Raw genomic sequence first — 18,526 nt, forward strand, 5'->3', positions numbered from 1 at the left:
AGCAACAGTGTGTGAAAACCTTGTGAAGACTTACAGAAAACGTTTGACCTCTGTCATTGCCAACAAAGGGTATATAACAAAGTATTGAGATAAACTTTTGTTATTGACCAAATACTTATTTTCCACCATAATTTGCAAATAAATTCATTAAAAATCCTACAATGTGATTTTCTGGATTTTTTTCCCTCATTTTGTCTGTCATAGTTGAAGTGTACCTATGATGAAAATTACAGGCCTCTTTCATCTTTTTAAGGGGGAGAACTTACACAATTGGTGGCTGACTAAATACTTTTTTGCCCCACTGTACATACTGTGTGTGTGTGTATGTGTTTGGATTCATGATGACTATTTAGGCACCAAACATTGCAGATTCTTGGTTGCATTCATATTGCAGATATACAGTACGATCTCTATTAACAAAGACTGCTTCTTTGTTTTCCAAATGTCACTGCAATTAAGTAGTCATATCCAAATATTCAATCATTTTTAGACTTGCATAGACTTCATATGTGGTGACCAAAAAGTAGATTTTGGGGAAATTTGACACTAATACTTTGTAAATGTTAAGGAGATATATTGGGGGTAAGGCCCTGCGATAGACTAGTGTCCTGTCCAGGGGGTGTACTTGTACATCAAGCTGCCTCACGCTACATAAACAGATAGTTTCCATTTCCAATGAGCCATTCTGGCTCGCACAAATGCCTAGGCTTGTGCAAGGCTAGTTACTTTTACTTACTTTATAAATGTAGCCTAGTGTCCACAGGGTGGTTGCTAGTGTGACTGACTAACAGACGTTTTCAAAAGATAACAATACTAGGACGCCTGCGGGTGAACGCCTTATGGAAAGCGAGCAAAAAGTCCTGTCAATCAGACACATCAGTAAGGGGTAATGGGATTAAAGAGTTCACAACCATTTGACTCTCCCTCCCTCTCTCTTTCTTTTCTCTCTCTCTCTCGTCCTTTCTGTGCTTCTCACTCCTCTCTTTTCCTGAGTTTTTCTTTCTTTCTCTCCCTCACCCTTTTCTCTTGCTCTCACCGTTTTATCTGTCCCTCTAACTCCTCTCTATTCCTGAGTTCCATTTCTCTCCACCCTCTTACTTTCTCTCTCCTCCTTTCAGTGGTGGAAAATGTACTCAATTGTCATTCTTGAATATAAGTAAAGATACCTCAAGTAAAGATGACTCAAGTAAAATTGTGTGAAAGTCACAGTAAAATACTACTTGTGTAAAAGTCTAAACGTATCTGGTTTTAAATGTACTTAAGTACAGTGGTGGAAAAAGTACTCAATTGTCATACTTGAGTAAAAGTAAAAGGTGAAAGTAAATAAAATTCCTTTTATTAAGCAAACCAGACTGCACATTTTTCTTGTTTTTTAAATGTAAGGACAGCCAGGGGCACACTCCAACACTCAGACATAATTTACAAGCACCTTATTTCTGATTAGTGAGTCTGCCAGATCAGAGTCAGTAGGGATGACAACGTGTTATATTGATAGGTTTTTAAATTGGACCATATTGCTGTCCTGCCTGACCATTTGATATGTAACTGGTACTTTCGGGTGTCAGGGAAAATGTATGGGAGCAAAATTACATATATTTTTTTCTAATTTGTTGGAGTAAAAGTAAAAGTGGTCAAAAATGTAAATAGTAAAGTAGAGTACACTTATTCCCAAAAATGACTTAAGTAGTACTTAGTTACTACTTAGTTACTTTACACGACTGACTCTTTTTCATGCTGTTCTTTTTTTGGTCCCTCTTTCTCTTGTATTCCCTGCCTTTCAATCCCCTCCTGCTCTCTTTCCCTCACTCTTCCCTCTTTCTCTCCCTCTCCCACCCACCCCCTGTCTCTCTCCCCCTCTCCCCTTCTCTTTGCTCCAACTGACTAGGAGTCTCCAGGTCTTCCTAATTGGTCACGGGGATTTCTGAACTGGTGGCTCTCAGGCCTTCTCAGCCTCCGCTGGAATGTGTTTATGTGTGTGTCTGTGTGTTTGTCTGTCTGTCCACCACAGCCGGTTTGCCAGTTTGCCCTGACAGGGGAGACACATACCTCCCCGGTCGAGAGCTGCTGATGACAAACTGTCTCTTGCGTATGCGCCCACACCCATCCACACACACTCACACATATACACACACACACCATTTGACACCCCGACAATGGCACCAAAGAGAAGAGGTAAATACTTAAATAATCTCCTTTCCCCTGAGTCCTGTGGTTTTGGGCTCCTCTGTCGATAGAAAGGGAGTATGAATGTGCCCAGTGTTTAAAGCATCCTACCAAGTTTGAACTGAGATTGCTCTAAAGCGAGAGAATTGCGTCAGCATTAACTTAAAACAGAAAGGGCCGTTTTGGCTCTGCATTGTTTGAATCTAACTATCCAGGGGGTGAGTTTCCCGAAAGCTTTGTAGCTAACTCACCCTAAGCCTGCCTTTTGTCTAGAGTTATCTTTCCAGGGTTAGTCAATCCCCAGCCTTCTTTGACCCAGAGATTTCAGAACTGATGGTCTAGTAATGTAGTTTTTGGGGTTGTGGTACAGTATCTGTCACAACCAATATCACGATTTCACTATGTTGGAATTTAGACACTGCATTGCCAAGGCATTTCTAGGCTGGGGGGCGACAGTACTTCACTCACAGAAGGCAATAGAGATGCTAACTTAACCATCCGCTCTACCTGTCTGACACTTGCAGATCTCAGCCATAACACACTCACACTTTCCTTAAAGTCTGAAGTACAACCCTGGCACAACCATAGCATGACTTACAATATTCATACTTATAAAACAAACCCAAAAATCGGGGGATAGATCACCTTTAACATTTCATTTAGATTGTAGCTTCCATCAATGTAATTGTCTGCATAATTTCCAATCCCCATATATATTTTTTGTAAACATATCTTTTTTTGTATATATATATATATATACAGTATATATATCAGTGCATTTGGAAAGTATTTAGAACCCTAGACCTTTTCCACATTTTGTTACGTTACAACCTTATTCTAAAATTTATGAAATTGTTTTTTCCCCTCATCAATCTACACAGAATACCCCGTAATGACAAAGTAACAAGATTTTTTAAATGTTTGCAAATGTATTCAAAATAAAAAACTGAAATATGACATTTACATAAGTATTCAGACTGTTTACTCAGTAGTTTGTGGAAATACCTTTGGCAGCGATTACAGCCTCATGTCACAACTTCCGCCGAAGTCGGTCCATCTCCTTGTTCGGGCGGTGTTCGGCGGTTGACGTCACCGACCTTCTAGCCATCACTGATCCATTTTTCATTTTCCATTGGTTTTGTCTTGTCTTCCATCACACCTGGTTCCAATCCCATAAATTACATGTTGTGTATTTAACCCTCTGTTTCCCCTCATGTCCTTGTCGGTGATTGTTTGTTGTATGTATTGGTGCTAGTAATTTTCTGGTGTGTGACGGGTTTTGCACCCTCTTCTTTTATTTTATATATGTTGGTTTCCGGAGTTTTTGAATTTTTATTAAACTGCTCCGTTTATACCAAGTTCACTCTCCTGCGCCTGACTTCCCTGCCACCAGCACGCACCCTTTACACCTCAAGTCTTCTTGGGTACAACACTACAGGCTTGGCCCACCTGTATTTGGGGAATTTCTCTCATTCTTCTCTGCAGATCATCTCAAGATCTGTCAGGTTGGATGGGGAGCGTCACACCAGTTTGAGGTCCTAAGCGCTGTGAGCGCTGTGGAGCACCATTCATCTTTCCCTCAATCCTGACTAGTCTTCCAGTCCCTGCGCTGAAAAACATCCCACAGCATGATGCTGCCACCACCATGCTTCACCGTAGAGATGGTATTGGCCAGGTGATGAGCGGTGCCTGTTTTCCTCTAGACGTAACGCTTGGCATTCAAGCCAAAGATTTCAATCTTGGTTTCATCAGACCAGAGAATCTTGTTTCTCATGGTCTGAGTGTCCTTTGGGTGCCTTTTGGCAAACTCCAAGCAGCCGTCACGTGCCTTTTACTGAGGAGTGGCTTCCGTCTGGCCACTATACCATAAAGGCCTGATTGGTGGAGTGCTGCAGAGATGGTCCTTCTGGAAGGTTGTCCCTCCTCCACAAAGGAACTCTGGAGCTCTGTCAGAGTGACCATCGGGTTCTTGGTCACCTCCCTGACCACGGCCCTTGTCCCCAATTGCTCAGTTTGGCCGGACGGCCAGCTCTAGGAAGAGTCTTGGTGGTTCCAAACTTCTTCCATTTAAGAATGATGGCGGCCGCTGTGTTCATGGCGACCTTCAATGCTGCAGACATTTTTTGGTACCTTTCCCCAGATCTGTGCCTCGACACAATCCTGTCTCGGAGCTCTACGGACAATTCCTTCGACCTCATGGCTTGGTTTCTGCTCTGACATGCCCTGTCAACTGTGTGACCTTATATAGACAGGTGTGTGCCTTTCCAAATCCAATCTAATGAATTTACCTCAGGTGGACTCCAATCAAGTTGTGGAAACATCTCAAGGATGATCAATGGAAACAGGATGCACCTGAGCTCAATTTCGAGTCTCGTGGCAAAGGGTCTGAATACTTATGTAAATAAGGTATTTCCGTTTTTTTATTTCTAAAAACCTGTTTTTGTTATGTTATTATGGGGCATTGTGTTTAGATTGGTGAGGGAAAAAAACATAATTTCATCAATTTTAGAATATAAAATGTATTTATACATTTTCCTTTATTATGTTCTCCTAACCCTACCACCCCTCCCCTAATGGAGTAAACTAATGGACAACAACAGTTAGGCTTCTACTTCCATCTTTTACATACTATATACATTTTACCTTTCTATTCTCATAGCCTCTACAGATTGTAAATGAAAGATAAAATGTTTTTCTAAAAGTATTATTATATTGTTGATCAATTGACTATGACTTTTCAAATCCCCCAGCATTGCTATTTGCAGAGTAAGCTCCAGGTAAATGTTGCAATTCTTCAGCCATTCCTGAACCTGCAACCAAAAACAAGCTACATATGGACAGTACCAAAACAAATATTCGAATGATTCTGTCTCTTCACAGCAAAATCTTCAGAGCTGGGATGGTTGTATCCCCCATATATATAACATTATATTGGTTGCAAGAATTTTGGATAATCATTTAAATTGGAAAATTCAAAGTTTTGAATCCGGCATTGTTTCACAATACTTAGGGGATGGGTGTCCTCAATCCAGACTTACCTGTTCTGGGCCTGTCCCCGCAATAGGGATAGGGTCTGGGAGGCTGTGACTTTAGCTGGAGCAAGGGGAGGGGCTGTGCTGGGGTCCTGGGTGGGGTTAAACCAAGCGGCTGGTCCACCTGCTCCAGACTCTCTTATGGCCTCCCACAGCTCCTCAAAGCTAATCGCTGCCTTCTTCGACAAATGCAGTCTGGAGGATTCAAAAAGGTTATGTTTTACTGTATGGTTCAGTCCAGTGATGGAGTTAACTGCAGGGATGAATTGAGATTATTTTAGATTTGATCAAATTTAAGAATTATTCATGGTTTTCTATGAGGAGTTTTGAGTTATGAATTTATTTGAAATTGAATTGACCACAACCCAGGTTCATTGGTTTTGTTTTTAGATGACTCTATTACACATGGCAAGTTCATTGTAGGCTAGTTCATGTTTTGTTTCAGTGAATCAAACCAAACATCATCACACATGTGTAACAGTATAACTTTAAACCGTCCCCTCGCCCCGACACGGGCGCGAACCAGGGACCCTCTGCACACATCAACAACTGACACCCACGAAGCGTCGTTACCCATCGCTCCACAAAAGCCGCGGCCCTTGCAGAGCAAGGTGCAACACTACTTCTAGGTTTCAGAGCAAGTGACGTAACTGATTGAAACGCTAGTAGCGCGTACCCGCTAACTAGCTAGCCATTTCACATCCGTTACACTCACCCCCCTTTCAACCTCCTCCTTTTCCGCAGCAACCAGTGATCCGGGTCAACAGCATCAATGTAACAGTATAACTTTACGTCGTCCCCTCGCCCCGACCAGGGCGCGAACCAGGGACCCTCTGCACACATCAACAACTGACACCCACGAAGCGTCGTTACCCATCGCTCCACAAAAGCCACGGCCCTTGCAGAGCAAGGTGCAACACTACTTCTAGGTTTCAGAGCAAGTGACGTAACTGATTGAAACGCTAGTAGCGCGTACCCGCTAACTAGCTAGCCATTTCACATCCGTTACACATGGTCAGATTTTAGAAAAGGAGTGTGCTAGACAAAACAAATATATATATATAGTACCAGTCAAAAGTTTGGACACACCTACTCATTCAAGTTTTTTTTTTTTTTTTTTTACTATTTTCTACATAGAATAATAGTAAAGACATCAAAACTATGAAATAACACATATTGAATCATGTAGTAACCAAAAAAAGTGTTAAACAAATCAAAATATATTTTATATTTGAGATTCTTCAAAGTAGCCACCCTTTGCCTTGATGACAGCCTTGCACACTCTTGGCATTCTGTCAACCAGCTTCATGAGATAGTCACCTGGAATGCATTTCAATTAACAGGTGTGCCTTGTTAACAGTTAATATGTGGAATTTCTTCCCTTCTTAATGCATTTGAGCCAATCAGTTGTGTTGTGACAAGGTAGGGGTGGTATACAGAAGATAGACCTATTTGGTAAAAGACCAAGTCCATATTATGTCAAGAACAGTTCAAATAAGCAAAGAGAAACGACAGTCCATCATTACTTTGAGACATGAAGGTCAGTCAACACAGAACATTTCAAGAACTTTGAAAGTTTCTTCAAGTGCAGTCGCAAAAACCATAAACCACAGGAAAGGAAGAACTAGAGTTACTTCTGCTGCAGAGGATAAGTTCATTAGAGTTACCAGCTTCAGAAATTGCAGCCCAAATAAATGCAATTTAAAATAAATGCCCTATTTGGTAAAAGACCAAATCCATATTATGGCAAGAACAGCTAATTATATATGTTTTGATTTGTTTAACACTTATTTGGTTACTACATGTTTCCATATGTGTTATTTCATAGTTATGATGTCTTCACTATTATTCTACAATGTAGAAAATAGTAAAAATAAAGAAAAACACTTGAATGAGTAGGTGTGTCCAAACTTTTGACTGGTACTACCAGATAGGTACAGTGAAATGTGTCGTTTCAAACAGTCAGCCATAGTAGGAGTTTATTGTTTCTTTCTGTAAGGGAGCAAATTAGAGTCAAGTGCCTTTCTCAAAGGCACATCGACACATTTTCCACCGTGTCAGCTCGGGTATTCGAACCAGCGAACTTTCGGTTACTTCCCCAAAGCTCTACCCGCTAGGCTACCTGCCGCCCTATAGAGTCAAGACTTCTATTATGTTTGTTCTTTATACTGTCAACCTCGCTGACCCTTTTACCCAGCACTTTGCAACAAATGCATTTGAATGCACTATATTATTAAAATGTGATATTTATTAAGTTTGGTTGATGTACTAACCGGAGCAGCAACTGGCTGTACTGCTGCAGTGTGATGAATCTGCCCAGAAACTTGGTGAGGATCATCAGCAACACATCTCTGTGAGCATAGACAAGAGAGAGGGGAGGGATCAAGAAACCATATAGGATAAAGGACATCCTGTAGCTGTGTGTCTGTAGGTGTTAATGTATAGGGAGAAGATTTTGTGTAGGTAATATAATTGTTTTAAGTGTGTGTGTGTGGTGTGTGTGTGTGTGTGTGTGTGTGTGTGTGTGTGTGTGTGTGTGTGTGTGTGTGTGTGTGTGTGTGTGTGTGTGTGTGTGTGTGTGTGTGTGTGTGTGTGTGTGTGTGTGTACGCATGCGTGTTAGTCAAAGCTTAACCTGTTGGCCAGTGCTTTTCCATCCGGATGGTTGTTCTTGAACATTCGTTGAAGGTTCAAGTGTCCTAACAATTGAATGTTCTGCCTTAGCTCGTGCTCAAGCTGGAGGTAGAACACAAAGATATCAATGCAGTAACTATAGCTCCCTCAGTCTATTCAGTGCATTCATTTGTTAATTCATTTGGTCAGTTGTTCATTCACTTTGTTAGTTCATTCAATACACCAATTAACCATCAGAACATGAAACATTTCGTAAAAATTCATTTTGACAGCTTTGACCATGTCAAAACAATAATGACTCAACATCTCACATCCAACAGAGGAAGCTAAGTGACGTCCACTAGGAACTATGCTGATGTCATAGGCAGGCTAGCCCTTCCTGCTGGTAGGTTAGGACTTTGACTGACGTTCATCGTCTCTATTATCAAGGGACTTCTTCTGATCTAAGGAAGAGCAAGGGAGGGGGTTTGGGTATTAAGGTAACTGTTGTGGATCCCTTTTGACAGGCAGTATCCCTGACTGTCTGTGCATTTTTATGTTTGCCTTGGTGTGTGTGTCTCTATGTGTGCACACAGTAGGTGTACTCTGAACACTGCATTGTGCATGAGTGTACAGCATATTATGTACGACTGAACTGTATGTGTGTGTGTGCGCACTTGCATGCCTACGTGGGCGCATTTGTGCTTTGTCTTCACTATTATTCTACAATGTAGAAAATAGTAAAAATAAAGAAAAACACTTGGTTCCAGACAGAGCTAAACCTGGTCAGCTATGCCTGTCTGACATCTGCAGATCTCAGCCATAACACACTCACACTCAAAATGCTAATCTCTACCTCTCCCGCCTCCCCTCCCTGGGTATGCTGTGTTAACCATTCTTGACCAATGGGGATGAGGTTCTCTGGGTACCTATGGGTTTTCCCTCAGCATGGTCCAAGGACCCCACTGAACCCCCTTTCGTTACTCCGGACCCCAACTCCACATCATATCTGTGTCTGTTATTTAAACTAAGAACGAGACTGACTTTGATGTGGAAGGAGAGGAACACTGTCTGACTTCCTGCACAATCCTGCTGTTGTCGAGCTCATAGCTAAGAAGCTGTCTGTGGTCTTGGAATATATAATACGGATCAAATGGTCAGACTTAGACCTAAATCAAGCATTCCGTTGAGTGTTGAACAGGAATAAGCACCCTTGAAAAATGGAGAGAAGTTGAATAGGAGATGTCAGATGGAGTGAAATGTAGTGAAAAGAGGGAGAAAAGAGACCAAAAAACAGATGAAAGGAGAGAGGCGGAAAGAGGGATGGACAGTACCTGGTCCACTTGGATCCTGAGCTGGGCCTCGGGGCAGGAGGCTGCGGTAGTAGTTCTGGTAAGGATACTGGTTCTGCTGGTATTGGTTTGGCTGATGGTACTGGTTTGACTGGTGATGCTGGTACTGGTTATGCTGGTGACTCGGCTCCCCCTGCTCTCTGGTGCCACCCGCTGACCTATCCAAAGCACAACCACATTCACAGCATACCAGGATCATGACCACTCCTGATAAGTGCAAACTCTGTTTAATTGCATTGCAGTTCACCAGTCCTAATTTAAACACATTCATTATAATTATTTCTGGGTATCGGCATTCTCCTGTTTAGTGCACACAGTCACAAAGTCATTGTGTATTGCATTTAGGCTAGTCGATCTGATGGGATAGGTGTAAAAAATCTACCATTTTGAAGTCAGTTCAGGAAGTAATTTGAATTTATGAATATATTCTACTATTCCTTTCAGTTTATTGAGAAGTTATTGAAAATAGTTGCCCTTTTTTCCTATTATTGAAATGGAACTTTATCCCAATCCTGCAATCCAGCAGTTCATGGAATTTGTAATAACACTAGACATTGAGTTTTACTTTACATTTGCCATATTCGAAGAGATTAGACCTAGTAGTCTATCATATCTAGTGGTGTAAAAAGTACTTAAGTAAAAATACTTTAAAGCACTACTTAAGTTGTTTTTTTGGGGTATCTGTTCTTTACTTAGCTATTTAGATTTTTGCCAACTTTTACTTTTACTTCCCTACATTCCTAAAGAAAATAATGTACTTTTTACTCCATACATTTTCCCTGACACCCAAAAGTACTCGTTACATTTTGACAGGAAAATGGTCCAATTCCCAAACTTATCAAGAGAACATCTCTGGTCATCCCTACGCCTCTGATCTGGCAGACTTACTAAACACAAATGCTTTGTTTGTAAATGATGTCTTAGTGTTGGGTGTGTCCCTGGCTATCAGTAAATATATATATATATATATAATTGTGCCATCTGGTTTGCTTAATATAAGGAATTTGAAATGGTTAATAATTTTACTTGTACTTTTGATGCTAAAGTACATTTCAGCAAATCCATTTACTTTTGATACTTAAGTATATTTAAAACCAAATACTTTTAGACTTTTACTCAAGTTGTACTTTACTGGTTGACTTTCACTTTTACTTTAGTTATTTTCTATTAAGGTATCTTTACTTTTACTCAAGTATGAAAACGGAGTACTTTTTCCACCACTGATCATATCCACTTTTTAAAAAATAAATTCCTCCCAAGATAATCAACAATTACCAACTCCAATAGCAGAAGCACCTGGCCAAACGTCGCACATTTTTTTGTAGAAGGGCGCCACCACGTGGAGATTTGGACCAGAGAAACTGGTCTGGTGCTGTTTATGGTACTGAAAGGAATTCGCGCACGTGTGTGTGTGTGTGTGTGTGTGTGTGTGTGTGTGTGTGTGTGTGTGTGTGTGTGTGTGTGTGTGTGTGTGTGTGTGTGTGTGTGTGTGTGTGTGTGTGTGTGTGTGTGAGAGAGAGAGAGACTATTCAACTTTGTTGCGCAGTATTTCTCCATCGTATTATTCGTTTAGCTAGAGATCACATTGCAATAGGCTACTCACCAAAGATGGGCAGCCGTGGTTTAACCGGATCAAGGGCTACTGAGACTTCGACTCCTTCGGGGATTGGCTGCGAGACCAGGCTGAAACGGCTCTGCTTCGGCGGAGAATTGTCATACGGATAACCTGTGGTTCTTCTTGTGTTTTGACCTCGGAAAACAAAGTCGAGGCCCCCATCCCGCAACAGCGGCGGTACAACTTCGTCACTCCCAGCGTAATCTCTGGAGTAGCCTCTGAGAGAGAGGGTTTCTGGGTCTCTGAGTCTTGATAACGGGTGCTGAATGGCTGGTAGTCGAAGAGAAGCAACCGAGGACAGTCTAGACATTGTATCTGTCATACTTCAGGATAAAAACGGTAGCAAATGTCACATGGTGATGATAGCATAAAATAATCCTATTTAATTATATTCGTTATTATTTCGTCAGCCTATTCGTTATTAATGCTTCCTCTGCTAGCTTATGCTACTCTAATGCTGAAGTTCCTTCACTGCGTACGACGGCAAAGGTCAACTTTTTGTGCCTCGTCTCCAACTCGAATTGGTTTTGCAGAATAGGCTATAGGTGCGCGGTTGCTACAGACAACAGAAAGCACTCCAGCCCTCTCCACCAAAGTTTATTTGATGCGGTGGTAAATGGTGGGGTGGAGTTGTCAACTCAAAGAACAATGGTGTTGTTCTTGGTTTTATGTGGTATTTTTATGTGTGCAACTTGACAAATTGATAGTCTCACAGCTGAAATACCCCACTGCGCAAAAGCTGGTTGAATCAACGTTGTTTACATGTCATTTCTAAAAATAAAAATAAATGCAATGTGATGAAGTTGAATCAACGTGGAAAACTGGTTGGATTTCCAAAAAGTCATCAATGTAAGGGTATTTCATTTTTGTAAGACACATTTTCCGAACTGTGGGAAATGTAACCTACATGCAACCTTAATTATACTTGTTTTAAAGTAGGCCTATAGCATTCGCCCCATTTAAAGTTATTTGAGTGGGTTTCAATAGCCTATTATATTTATTGCTGCCTGTCAAAATGCAATGCACTGATCGCAGTTGCTATGCAGCCTGCAAACAACTGCTAAAATCAATGTGCAGCAAAACCAGGGAAATGTGAGAGCATTACTCGCATTACTCGTTGTATAACTGTAGTCATATAGTGATAATAAATCCCACCACCCATTTGCGTAATTTGCGCAATTAGCCTATTGCAATGTGCTGGCACGTGCGCGTAGGATTTGGTCCCATTCCAACAGGGCACAAGTCAAGCTCCTATGCACGTCGAGGACGGAGCGACGCATTTGTAGGCTAATTAACGCCCCCTGCGCGCACACATGACCTATTCGTGCAGGATCTCTTGATCTCCGCGCTGCAGCCATAGGTCTCATGGAAAGGCTGACACGGGGAGCATGTATAGGCTATTAACGTTGTGCCTGGAATTTGAAACAAGGTGGGCTTCTATAACCACACAGACTCATTAGCTTATTAGTTATCAATGGGATCCGGCTGGAATTCACCTACATTAGTATTTGTCACAGGTGAAAGGGCAAAGCAATGGTCTTGGTGCAGATATTTTATAATTAACCCGGTAATCAGGGTTGTAAGTATAGGAAAACCCTATAGTAAAATAGTAGGCTATATTCTTCCCACACAGTACAGACTATAGACAGCAAGTAGGCTATAGGTGTATACGTTAACATCTCTTTGGTTCAAAACATTAGTATTTTAGGTACATTATTGATGCATTATTGTTGTGCAAACAGAATGATTGTGTTTTGACATCCAGAAATACCAATAAAATAGAGTTTGATTGAATTCGACTGTTACTGTCTCAGCAACCAAGTGGAGAGTGAATGGTGTGGGCGCAACGCGGGTCTTTGGCAGCAACTCCAGGTCCTTTTGTACATTTAATTACAGGGCTTATGTTTTGTTTTCATAGGTTACTATTGTGTTGGTTAAGTCACAAGCTACATAATGTTCTGCAAGAGACTAGATTCGGCTGTATCCAAGCAACGATCAAACATGCTTTCCTGTGTGTGAGAAATGCAAGAATATGAGTCTGTTTTCAAAGCTGGAACAACAGGTTAGAAATGGTCAAAACGACGAATCTACTGTAACATGTTTTGCTGAAGGTTTTGGCCTAATGCATACAAAACGGAGGAATACATTCGTTCCAGGGGTGAAAGCTTGTCCTAAATAGCCAACGTTGTTAGCAGGAACAGGCCTGAAGATATGAAAAATACAATTCCATTGACAATTAATGATAATTACAAAGAAGGCCATAATCAGCACATATAACCTACTTCTGCGCTGTAGGTCACATTGACATTCTGTTAAATGGAGACGCGCGCGCTTCCGGCTCTTCAAAACGCATCATAGGCTACAGGTCAGGCTATGAAGCAAATCCTCACCACATCATTAATAACATCACAATGTTAAAAAGTTGGCAAGCTAAGTTAAAGTATTTAAAGTCGCATGCATACCAGCAACAATGTCACCCTCTCGCCCTCGCTGTTAATGTGTGCATTTTGATGGCCTAATTGCCAGGCCTAACCTCTTAAATCACATTTTATCAGAACAATAAGACCTATATTGAATTATGAAGATACATAAAAAAGCTAAGCTAGCCTACCCATGTGTTAATTGCACACTGTATCATGGTGCCCACCCTAAACTGCGATAAAACTTTGGCCTAAAGAATAAATAGTGCATAAATAATGATAAATAGCTGTGATGTTGTGATGTTATTAAATAGCAGAATACGAATTATTATCTAACACCACTGTGTAATTGGAAAATTACTTGAATTTGCCCTTTAAAAGCCCCGAAGTGTTCTATTACACTTTATTTAATAGACATGGCTAAGATTCGAACCTTAACCTAGGATATTTATTTAGCCTCGCCAATCTGTTCGACCGTCTGCATATCCATCACCCCCAAATTCTCGCGATATATAGCCCAGATATATTAGGCGGGATGGGGGCGCTTCGTCCACTTGGAGGGGCGTTGGGTTTCTTTGAGGGTGTCTTGGTGAGGACTGTCTGGAACATTTAGGGTCTGACCTCTACTCCACGAGGAGGAACTTGAAAACATGTCGGACGCGGTGGTTAGCTTCATTAAGGACTTTTTGGCTGGTGGCATTGCTGCTGCCATCTCCAAGACAGCTGTTGCTCCAATTGAGAGAGTAAAGTTGTTGCTCCAGGTAAGACTGAGTGAGAATAATTGTTATCCAGTCTCTGTCATAAAGTTAATATATTATTGGTTATCCATTGAGTAAGATTGTAATACAATTAGATTCATTTGGCAAATGGTTTTCATGAAGAAAGACATGCGAAAAGCGCTTTGGAGACGTTTCTTACGCACATGACTTGTCGCTGTCCAAGGTGGTATTGAGCTTTCTAATTGGATTCGATAGGACTCAGGATTTGGCCTTTCGTTCAGAACAGAAACCGAATCATATGAATTTCAGGTCATAAAAGAAAAATGAATTTTGAATAACATAAAGTTAATTTATTTGATGCGTTCTTATATTTCAATGTTGATTTCAAGTACACGTAATGCTATGTTTCGATTAATAGGATGATAATTAATTAGGCCAAAATGTCGATACTCGTTTGAATATAAGAGCGGCGATATTTGGTTTAGGCTACAGCTAAATTTATCCAGACGCATGCAACCCAATACACACAGACTGTGCTCAAGTGACATGAAGCAATGGCCAGTATACAACAGCGCTGAGAATAGCTCATTATAACAGAAATTGCACACATGCATTCCTACAAACCCGTGAGTATCATTGAACTAAAGTGAATTAGGAATTTGTCCCAACAACAAACTCAATATTGTTACGCTCTTGCTATAAGACAAACTTCAGTTGCGTAACACAAAGTAGGCCTAAAGTACAATGATAAAATCCGATTGACATGCTTTTTTGGGGGGCTTACTGAATTGAGGCTAAATTGAAAAATGTATTGTCTTCTGTTGTTCTGCTCTCCAGGTCCAACATGCCAGCCAACAAATCACAAAGGAAATGCAGTACAAAGGGATCATGGACTGCGTCAGGAGGATTCCCAAAGAGCAAGGCTTTATCTCCTTCTGGAGAGGCAACCTGGCCAATGTGATTCGTTACTTCCCCACCCAAGCCCTCAACTTCGCTTTCAAGGACAAGTACAAGAAGATCTTCCTTGGAGGAGTGGACCAGAAGACACAGTTCTGGCGTTGGTTCGCCGGTAACCTGGCATCCGGTGGCGCGGCCGGTGCCACCTCTCTTTGCTTCGTTTACCCACTTGACTTCGCCAGAACCAGGCTCGCGGCCGACATCGGAAAAAGCGGAGCTGAGAGAGAGTTCAGCGGTCTTGGCAGCTGTCTCAGCAAAATCTACAAAGCCGACGGTATCAAGGGCCTGTACCAGGGATTCAACGTGTCTGTCCAGGGCATCATCATCTACAGAGCTGCTTACTTTGGAGTCTATGACACAGCCAAGGGTGAGGAGCATGAGCTAAAGTCAAATCATAAATCTAAGTAGCTGTTTGCAATTGGGACGTTGTTTAAAGTATTGTATTTTACAAAAAATAGGCGCAGAATCCCAATTATGTTGCTCTATGTCATCGTCTAGGTATGCTGCCCGACCCCAAGAACACGCACATCTTCGTCAGCTGGATGATTGCCCAGAGCGTCACCGCAGTCGCCGGTATTATTTCATACCCATTTGACACCGTCAGACGTCGTATGATGATGCAGTCAGGACGCAAATCAGGTGAGCTAGTTGTAGGCCTACTCGTTGAATCATATCAATGAATGACCGTCATTGTAAATAAGAATATGTTCTTAACTGACTTGCCTAGTTAAATAAAGGTAAAAAAAAAAAATGATCCATGGAAATATTCCATTGGTTTTATTTCGCATTTTAATGATCAATGTGTCGATTTCAATAGCGGACATCATGTACACTGGCACAATCGACTGCTGGAAGAAGATCGCCAAGAACGAGGGAGGCAAAGCCTTCTTCAAGGGGGCCTGGTCCAACGTGATCCGAGGCATGGGCGGCGCCTTCGTCTTGGTGCTCTACGACGAGATCAAGAAGTACACATAAACATTCACAACTCCCTAGGAAACCCTTCACCACATGTCTTAATTGGATCACATAATGATAACAGCTTGGGTGAATTATCGGGGTAGATGTGTATTCTATTGAGCCAGCCCAGGAGTTGGTTGCTAGTTATCCTTCTCGCCACAGTGTATTTGTTCACGTGAGCAACGCACCGACTCTGAAACCTGTATATATCTTACCCAAGATGTACAGAAAAACGCACATCCAGGCCTGCCAGTTGACTGTCAAACTGGTCCAGAAAAGGGATTTTTCCATTTAATTACATGCCTACTGCAAACAAAGATTCATCCACTCTCCTCAGTTATTTCTTTCTCTCATAGTAAGTCAAATGAATGTACTCTTCACAGCAGCTGCTGTCTTCCAAGGGCCTTACGTTCCTGTGTTGTGTCATATCTCATGTCCCACAATAAACATTATTTTAATAAGAATAAAGATGAAAATACCTACTAAGCCCTCTGCTTTGGTGCATTCCTTTGTCATTCATATTTGTTTTATTGAAATATTGTAATGTATACAATATATAACATAATATACAGTATAACATAATACATCAAAACATTTAGGCAAGGGTTACTAGTTTCAGGCTCTGACTTGGTCTATTATAGGGTTAGAAATATCATCCATCCCATTTTCTTGGGCTGCTATAGAGATCCTTCTATTGGGAGCCAGCCTAGATGGGAATCATATCAGTGTCTCATCAGCTGCCATGCTTCATAGTATTTGCTATGTACATAACAGATACAATACAAATGTAATATTACTCCCATTTTCTCAAACTTCAGGTTTTACTAGGCTATACATACACATTACTATAAATTACATAAAAAAGGCCAACAAACTTGATGTTTGCAATACCAACATACAAATGTATAACTTTTCCTGTGCCAACCCTCATAAACCAATTTATTTGAGTAAGCTTATAGTACTAATTAACTACAAGTTAATATTTTCCTTGTTCTTTTCTCTGTTGATGACTTATAGTGCTGGGTCAGTCATCCCTGGCAGCTAACATGTCACTCACGTGTTGGACTTCTGACCATGACACAGCCAATCACTGGCCTATTTCCCCTGCCGCTGTTGTAGCCATCGTGTGTGCGTGTGTGACATTATGTCATTGTGGGTGATAATTATTCATGTCCACAACATGCCAGATTTGCTGCCTGTTAAGTGTGTCTGCATTGGCAGTCTTTGTTGCTACGTGGATGGTATGTAGCTAACTGGCCTACAAAAGACAGCTGCCACAAGTGGAAAAGTCCTGTGGACATTGTTTGAGCTCATTTGACCACGGACAGACATGAGTGGGGCGCGCAACAAGCAGCTTTATTGGAAAACGTCAAGAAATTTGCACAGGATCACAATAAAAAATATATATGACTAATTCTCCCATAATATTCTAAAAAAGCTTTACTAGACCACAAAGATACATCTCTCTCATTATTCATCATAATGTAAGAACAATTACAGAAAAATTGCAGAAAAGTTCCACTTGAACATATTTCACAAGAGTGCAAATACAGCATGGAATACTTTGTGCTTACTCTATTCACTAAGCATATTGATAAGCACCACCTGCTAAGCTGACAAAGGAATGTTTTTTTTTATAGCTGAACCATATTACCTATATCCAGGCTATAGCCAGGCTATATCTTCCATTACAACAGAAGCACAGTTCACAATACTTTATAGCAGCTAGCCTTGGTCCTGGGAAGCAATAGTGAAGCAGTTTTATGAGAATGGTTGTATAACGGCAACACAATATCATTCTTACATCATTTAGGACTGGTTTTCCGGACCTAAATGAAGCCTACTACTCCTGGCTAAAAAGTATGCTCCAAGGAAAAAACTAAATTGAAAGTTATTTTAGGCTTAGTCTAAATCTGGGAAACAGACAATCAGTGTCAGATCCCTTTATTTATTAGTATTGAGGGCTAAAACAGAATCACTGGACAAGTGCATGATCAGAGCACAATGGAGATTTAGTTTGGACAAAGTGTGACCAATTTCTGGCTTCGCACATCTCTGACACAGATCCTTAATTGTGTAGGACACTCCTAACAACCTCAACTTAACCATCTGGGGGAAGAATGTCAAACTGACCTTGGATCAGTGTTTAGGGGCAACTATTGCCTTATAGGTAAGGACTTGGAAGGGGTGGGGGAGTTGGGGAATGGGGCTCCTCCCTGAGCACAGCTCTCAGGACCATGCTGCTCGGGACGCTGCCGTACTGGCGTGCCTGGGTAGGGGTGTGGAGGTGGTAGCGATGGCAGATGATGCCCTGGCACTATGGTGGTTGTGGTTCGTACTGCCAGGCCTGGGGCTCTTTCCTGAAGAAAAAAACAAGACAACAGGGGTCAATACTACTACTGATTTACATACTATTCCTACTACATTAATTATATGCTAGTATTACTATACTACACATATGATGAAACAACAAGACAACATGTGTCAATAGTACTACTGATTTACATACTATTGCTACTACATTAATTACATACTAGTATTACTATACTACACATATGATGTACTACCTTCTCCCAAATTTAACTCCCTCAATGTAAAAATATATGGGTTATGTACATTCGAGTACAACAGTACATCACATTTGACATTTGTGGGGTGGGAAAAAGGGAAACAAAAAAACAGCTGTGAGCATTTGTTATA

The 18,526-nt window shown here is 41.1% G+C and overlaps 2 protein-coding genes across 2 annotated transcripts in view; one reads left to right on the plus strand and one right to left on the minus strand.

Annotated features, from left to right (window-relative positions):
- Positions 1–13,768: 13,768 nt before the first annotated feature.
- On the plus strand, positions 13,769–16,312 carry slc25a4 (solute carrier family 25 member 4). The gene is made up of 4 exons (XM_038999875.1): positions 13,769–13,954; positions 14,750–15,236; positions 15,368–15,508; positions 15,687–16,312. The coding sequence occupies exons 1-4, from the start codon at positions 13,844–13,846 to the stop codon at positions 15,842–15,844; spliced, it is 897 nt and encodes a 298-aa protein (XP_038855803.1). The 5' UTR covers positions 13,769–13,843; the 3' UTR covers positions 15,845–16,312.
- An 849-nt stretch (positions 16,313–17,161) lies between these two features.
- cfap97 (cilia and flagella associated protein 97) overlaps positions 17,162–18,526 on the minus strand; it is a 32,720-nt gene continuing 31,355 nt past the window's right edge. Inside the window, exon 8 of the mRNA XM_038999874.1 lies at positions 17,162–18,186. Within this exon, the coding sequence (XP_038855802.1) occupies positions 18,056–18,186 (131 nt within the window). The 3' untranslated portion in view covers positions 17,162–18,055. The remainder of the gene's footprint in view (positions 18,187–18,526) is intronic.

This window comes from Salvelinus namaycush, chromosome 8, assembly GCF_016432855.1.
Source record: "Salvelinus namaycush isolate Seneca chromosome 8, SaNama_1.0, whole genome shotgun sequence".
NCBI lineage: Eukaryota > Metazoa > Chordata > Actinopteri > Salmoniformes > Salmonidae > Salvelinus > Salvelinus namaycush.

Coding starts and splice junctions, on each gene's coding strand:
- slc25a4 (XM_038999875.1), top strand. CDS start 13,844: ATGTCGGACGCGGTGGTTAGCTTCATTAAGGACTTTTTGGCTGGTGGC. Junction 15,237..15,367: donor AGTCTATGACACAGCCAAGG/GTGAGGAGCATG, acceptor GTCATCGTCTAG/GTATGCTGCCCGACCCCAAG. Junction 15,509..15,686: donor GCAGTCAGGACGCAAATCAG/GTGAGCTAGTTG, acceptor CGATTTCAATAG/CGGACATCATGTACACTGGC.